The sequence below is a fragment of the Lathyrus oleraceus genome, chromosome 1, assembly GCF_024323335.1.
Source record: "Lathyrus oleraceus cultivar Zhongwan6 chromosome 1, CAAS_Psat_ZW6_1.0, whole genome shotgun sequence".
Classification (NCBI taxonomy): Eukaryota; Viridiplantae; Streptophyta; class Magnoliopsida; order Fabales; family Fabaceae; genus Lathyrus; species Lathyrus oleraceus.
The window spans coordinates 188,454,824-188,461,732 of NC_066579.1; the positions used below are offsets into that span (position 1 = coordinate 188,454,824).

Genomic DNA, 6,909 nt, shown 5'->3' on the forward strand with positions numbered 1-6,909 from the left:
CAGAAAAAAAATACTTAAGTCATTGAATAAAGTTGTTGAGTCATTTTGAAATTAACAACTCTTTTTTTTGGGTCGAATAAAAAGTTAACAAGTCCTAGCTGTCACCACAATATCTTATGATGCTATGTCTTATAGGACTCAATTGAAATGACCTGTATTCTTTTGTTTTCTTCCTTATATTTCATAAACTTTTTAATTATAATAAATGAACACGTTCTCATAAAGTAAGTTTGCTTTTGAGAACTATGGAAGAACATTCCTAAAAAATATTAATAAATAGAAATTCATTAATTATTATTATATACAATACAATTGTGAAAAGTATTTTAATGTTCAAAAAGAAGTGACCTAAGTTTTATTTTGTCCTTATTATCCTATTGTTTTTTTCGTTTTTTTTTGCGGTATAGGATAGTTAGATAACTTAAATTCTTTGATGCGAAAATCTCGATTGATGCTTTACAAATTATTCTTGTTTTAAAATAATGACCTCCATTGCAATTTTATCTCTAACTAGTTACCGATATTTTTCTTTATATTTATTTCCTGATAAATATTTAATTTTTTTCTTTATTAAAAATTATACTCAAATAAAAAACAAATATATATTTCAACCTCGCTAAAAATAACAAGATGAATTTACAATCTCACTAAAAACAAATAATATTGATAAGTAGAAAATGATCTAATGATCCTTAAATAAGATGTTTATGAGACTGAATTCATTCGTGTATCAATGTTAAATTGTTTTAGAGAAAAAATATTATTGATTTTTTTACTATCTGGTTTTAATATAAGATTCTTTTTAATATTTATGAAATAATTAATACATTTAACATTTGATAAATTTAAAAAATAAAAGAATAAATATAATAAGAATTAGACACACTATTACATTTTTATTGAAATAATTAATCTCTACATTCATGTGGAAAAAAAAGCTGCAAAATAGACCTTAATTTGAACATAAATAATTATTCACTAAAATAAATGATGTGAGAATGGATATTTTAGAATCCATGCTAAATATATATTTTAATTTATATTAAAATAGAGATGTACTACAGTGTAAATTTTTACATTATTATTCTATAAAAATAAATAAAAATATACCACTATGTAATATTATACAAATAATTTAACATTTTTAATCTCATTTGACGTGATATATAACCGTCATTGATTGATAATATAAAATTAATTTATATTTATTCATTTTTTTTATATTATATATAAAAATGTATGTCTAACATTTTCAAATATATTATTTTTAAACTAGCATTATGTATTTTAATATAAATATTTGTTTATTTTATAATTTAATAATAAAATATTTAAACTTTTATATTATTAAAAATATATATTTTTATATAATTTAATAATTAATAAATTTATTTTTACTAAAATTATATATCACATTACAGATTTTATAAAATTATAATTCACATGGATATAAGCTTAAAAATAAATATTTTTTCAAATTTCATATAGATATTCATAAAATACAAAAGCTAGATTTATCAATATAAGTAATATGACAACGTGATAAATCAAAGAAAATCAAATATAACGAGCATTTTACCAATAATTTTTCCAAAATGAACAAATTATAAATTTCCTCTGTTTTTAACATTTTAATAATTTATTTTAGCAAGTGAAGAAAAAAGAAGCAGCCAACTTGAGTGTCTAAAAATTAAATGCTTTCAAACGTAACGGCGGCAAAGTACATCTGTCCAGCCTACCATTTGCAGCTCACGTCTATAAATACTCTTTTCACTAATTTTATCACTTCAAATATTACAACAAATTCTCATTCTCTTTTTATCTCTCCTTTCTCTCCAACAAACATTTTTTTCTTTTTTTTTTCTTATTCAAATTCATTTTTTATATTATTACTCATAAGAAATACCTTCAATTTTCTTCATCTTCCAGAGAAACCTGAGTTTCATATTCAGGTTTCTTTGGAACAACACAAAAATATTTTTTCAAGGTTTGTTTTCTCTCTTTTCTTTTTTTTTTTGTTAATTTATTCCATTAGAATGTGCATATAGCTCGTTATGTTTTCAGGTTTAACCATCGCTTCTCTGTCCAAACTCGACCTGCTCGCGGATTAGTCTATCGTGTTACACCATGAAAATATTGAATTTCTAAATAAAAACTATGTTTTTCATGGATTCAAAATTCATGATTGATTTGATTTGATTTTCATATAGGCAAATCATTATTGAATTTATGATTTAAAAAAAAATAATAATAATAAATTTTATCAATGTTTCTGGAGATGATGATTTGCAGAACTCAAAAAATTCTATAAATAAATTTGATTCTGTTATTAGTAAAATTAGTTAAATAGCTTATTAATTAAGGGATTAATTATGAGTTTTTCAGGTTTAGCGGCATGGAAAATCACGTAATGGTTGAAATTGCAGAAGATAATTTTGAAACTCCCTCACTGATTAAGTTTATAGCATCGAATGATGTTGATGGTTTTGATACATTTCACTCTCAATTTCCAAGCCCAACTCGCAAAGTAAGAATCACTTTTCAGTGCTTTTGTTGATTATGACATAATGTTAAGCGATTATTTTGTTTTAATGTTCGTTTCACTGTTTATGATTCAAAAACGGTTTAGAATAGGTTAAGTGTATGTTTGGTCCCACTTTTACATGAGTTTAAAGTGATTATATAGGTTTAAAATTGATTTTTAAATGTTCCGTTCTTCCATACTTAATTCTAATTAGTGTAGTTTGGTTTTACTTATGAAACACTCAAAATTGATTCACGAACTCGAATAAATTTTGACATGTTTAGTGCTTTTGAGGAGAATTCCAGATGTTCTTTTAATTGATTCTATTCGAAGCAATAATTTATAAATTTTTAGTCTATTTTGCATTAAAGTTTACTTTTCAAATTAGTTTTACACAAATTTATCCAAACATAAATTAGTTTATATTGAAATCAATTTAATCAATTCATTTAAAATCAATTTTCAACACCGTAAAACCAAAGAATTTATAGCTTATTTCTGAAGCTGTTTTTCGGCACAGCAGAACCAAACATAATGTATTTCTTTAAGCTGTTTTCGCCACAACATGTTGATAAGTTGTTTTTAACTTATTTTTACAAGCTCTCAAGAATAACTTATGTAACAAGTTATAGATATAGCTTATACATAAGCACTTCTATATCATATTTTCTTATGCTATATGCGCTTGAATAAGCTATTTATCCAAAAAGGACCTTGTGATATAACTAAACCTCTGATTGAACTTATTTAAGTGTTTTGATCGTATAAATGATTATATATAAGTTATTTCTCTAACCAAAAGATAATATAAATTCAAATTGTTTTAAAATAAGTTATAAATTGTTTTCATAAGCTATTCCCGAGAGTTTATAGAAATAAGCTAAAAACATGTCCTAATCATGTCGTTAGTTGTTTTCATAAACTCTCTTAAACGGTGTCGCAAGTGCTTAAGTCAGTAGACAAATTCAAATAATTCATTTCAAACATGTCCTAAAATCGAACTTTTTTCGTGTTTTTTCGATAGGATACCGAAGCATCCTCACCAACAAGCTTACAAGATGAACCATTAGTCATCAATCATCAAAGAAAACCATCTGTTTCTTTAAGCATGCCACTTTCTGCTGAAGAAGTTCAACTTCAAAGTGGCAGTAACAGCCAGAAAGTTTTCTTTAGTGGAGAGTCTGTTATCATCAAAGATATAAAACCATCTGCGGCTCTCCCTCCAAAAAACCCGAAATGTTACTCTCAACCAATGCCGAAAGGTATGGTTCGCCAAGACGGTTCTCAAACTCAAAAGGTTAATAGTAATCATCATAATCAACCAGCTGGAATCAAAATGTTTAGAGATAAGAGATTCGACTCGTTTAAAACATGGTCTGGTGGACTCGAGAGACAGTTAACGATTCTGCGCGGTAAAGAACCGGGCGGAAGTGCACAAGAGGGTAACATCTCTGCAAGAAGCATTGATAGAGCTTTACCTGTTGATAGGTATTTCGATGCATTGGAAGGTCCCGAGTTAGAAACTCTTAAGGTAAACGAGTTGATTAGCTTTAAAATCTCCGTGTATAAAACAAGTTTGATCCTCTCCAGTGTCTCGCTAATCAAATCTCAATCGTTGGATTAGTCTAACCGCTGAAAGACTTGATCTTTTAGCAGTGTGACTAACCTAACATCTGAGATTTCGTTGGCGAGACATAATGAATCGGAGAGGATCCAAATTTGCAGAATGAAGATTGTAACATATTTTGTTTTTCCTTTTCCAACAGTCATCAGAAGAGATAATGCTTCCTCAAGACAAACGATGGCCGTTTCTTCTCCGGTTCCCCGTTTCATCGTTTGGTATATGCCTCGGAGTTAGCAGCCAAGCAATTCTCTGGAAAACACTAGCCACATCACCTGCAACTGAATTCCTCCACATAACTCCCAAAATAAACCTAATCTTATGGTGCATATCCACGCTGCTTATCGCCTCCGTTTTCACAGTCTACATTCTCAAACTCGTCCTCTACTTCGAAGCAGTTCGTCGCGAATACTACCATCCTATCCGTGTTAACTTCTTCTTCGCGCCATGGATAGCTCTCTTGTTTTTAGCCCTCGGTGTTCCTCCATCCATCGCCGAAAACCTGCCTCATGCTCTTTGGTACATTCTAATGGTACCGATATTTTTCCTCGAGCTCAAGATTTACGGACAGTGGATGTCTGGTGGACAAAGGAGGCTCTCGAAAGTGGCGAACCCTTCGAATCATTTATCAATTGTTGGAAACTTTGTTGGAGCATTACTCGGTGCATCGATGGGACTAGTTGAAGGACCTCTTTTCTTCTTCGCCATTGGACTTGCTCATTACATTGTGTTATTTGTGACACTTTATCAAAGACTTCCAACTAATGAGACACTACCTAAAGAACTTCATCCAGTTTTCTTTCTGTTTGTTGCAGCACCTAGTGTTGCTTCAATGGCTTGGGCTAAGTTGCAAGGTTCCTTTGATTATGGTTCAAGGATCGCGTATTTCATCTCCGTCTTCCTTTATTTCTCATTGGTAAGTTTTATCGTCACACTTTTCTTTCAAATATACATAATAAATTCGACGAGTAAATCCCGAGTTTAGTTACTGAAATACTAATATGATCTCGAAAATATTTTATCGGGTTAGTTTCTAAGACGGTTTTTAAGACTAATGAGATCAATGAATTTAAATTTCAAAGATCTATTTTTCAGAGATGTGGGTGCTACAGATCTGTTAAATTGAAATTCTTCAATATCATTAGTCTGGTCTAAATTTTTTCATCATTTATCAAATTTACTCACTAGTTTCATATGAATTTACAGGCTGTGAGGATCAATTTCTTCAGAGGATTCAAGTAAGTTACCATACATTAAATCTCCATATATCTTATATTTCTTTCTTAATTTCTCTATAGTATTGAATTTTCTTTCAAAAATTAATTTTTGATGTTACTTTTGACAGATTCTCTCTTGCATGGTGGGCCTATACTTTTCCAATGACTGGTGCAGCAATTGCAACCATAAGATACTCAAATGAAGTACCAAACACTGTTACTAAATCATTGTGTGTTGCATTGGCTCTCGTCTCAACATTCACTGTCATGGCACTTCTTCTATCAACAATGTTGCATGCATTTGTCTTCAGAGACCTTTTCCCTAATGACATTGCTATTGCCATAAGTGATAGAAAGAGAAAACCACATAAAAATTGGTTAGGTTTTAAATATGGAAGCCAAGATGGTAAAGAGATTGAAACTTACTTGAAGTTTGTGAACACCGATAATAGTAGTGTGGATGGTTCCACCCGGCAACCGTCGGATTGCATGGATGGTTCCACCCGGCAATCGTCCGATTGCATGGATCAGACTTCTCCTAATTAAAGATAAGGATATTCGATGTAGGGTTTCAAAAAGAGTCTGCGACAATCTAACTTAAGACATTAAATCATTGATATCTACAACGATCTTGTCTGAAAGGACGAATGCCATCAATGTTTTTGATATCTCTAAATTTGATGATATTAAGGTTCGTGATGCGACTGCGGCCGTTATTGCTATGTAAAAACTTGTTTGTTGGTATGGAATAATGGTGTTTTATAAGAAGAAAAATTATCAGCGATGTAATAATGTTTTATATAGTCAAGCATATGTGAGGAACAAAAGTGGTTTTGATTGTTCCAATGATCATGTGAAGTAGTAAGTTAAATATGGTTTGTGTAGGATGATTAGATTTTTGTAGAAATGGTTCCCACCTCCTATGAAAAATAAGTGAGGTGTTAATTATATGTTAATATAAGTTACTATTTTTAAATGATCATTCTTCTTACAAGTGTATTTTCTTCATCTACAAAACTAAGTCCTAAGATCTTAAGAGAATTGAATTTAGTTCTATTATTTATTTACACTAAGTTTCATAACCACTAGGATATTCATTTTTATTAGGTCATTGATAATTGCCATTAGCAATTTCACTTCTGCAAAGCCACCTTCTTGTTCAGTTATTTATTAGTCACATACCAAATCTATTTGGGAGAGTTTATAGTCTATTTGAGTTATAAAATTGTTTGAGGAATTAATATTTTTACTATTGCACTTATATTCGATAATCTATTTGAGGTCAAATAGATATGAAAGTTCAATAATAAATATCTTAACACATTTGATTATTAAAATTCTAAGTGTCATATCAAAATTAAGAATTTAATAATGTGGTTTTAAGAATACAAGGGGTTAGGACTAAGGTTACAATAAGGAGAAGGAAAGCATTTCGACTAGAGTGAAAGGGTCAGGACAGGTTTATGGAATCAAGGGGTCATGACAGGTTTATATGTAGAGGAAGGTAGGAAGGAATACAGGCGATGAACTTTAGAAGGTATGGTCAG

At 29.9% G+C, this 6,909-nt stretch overlaps 1 protein-coding gene across 2 annotated transcripts; it reads left to right on the forward strand.

Moving 5' to 3' along the window:
• Positions 1-1,798: 1,798 nt before the first annotated feature.
• On the forward strand, positions 1,799-6,522 carry LOC127126784 (S-type anion channel SLAH2). 2 transcript variants are annotated; one of them, XM_051055792.1, is made up of 7 exons: positions 1,807-1,913; positions 1,954-1,987; positions 2,386-2,527; positions 3,549-4,055; positions 4,291-5,061; positions 5,352-5,383; positions 5,491-6,522. In XM_051055792.1, exons 3-7 carry the CDS (start codon positions 2,396-2,398, stop codon positions 5,906-5,908), a joined length of 1,860 nt encoding a protein of 619 aa, XP_050911749.1. In that variant the 5' UTR covers positions 1,807-1,913; positions 1,954-1,987; positions 2,386-2,395; the 3' UTR covers positions 5,909-6,522. The 2 variants fall into 2 exon arrangements, with proteins under 2 accessions (XP_050911740.1, XP_050911749.1); XM_051055783.1 differs by having other exon boundaries at positions 1,799-1,987.
• The last annotated feature ends 387 nt before the right edge of the window (positions 6,523-6,909 follow it).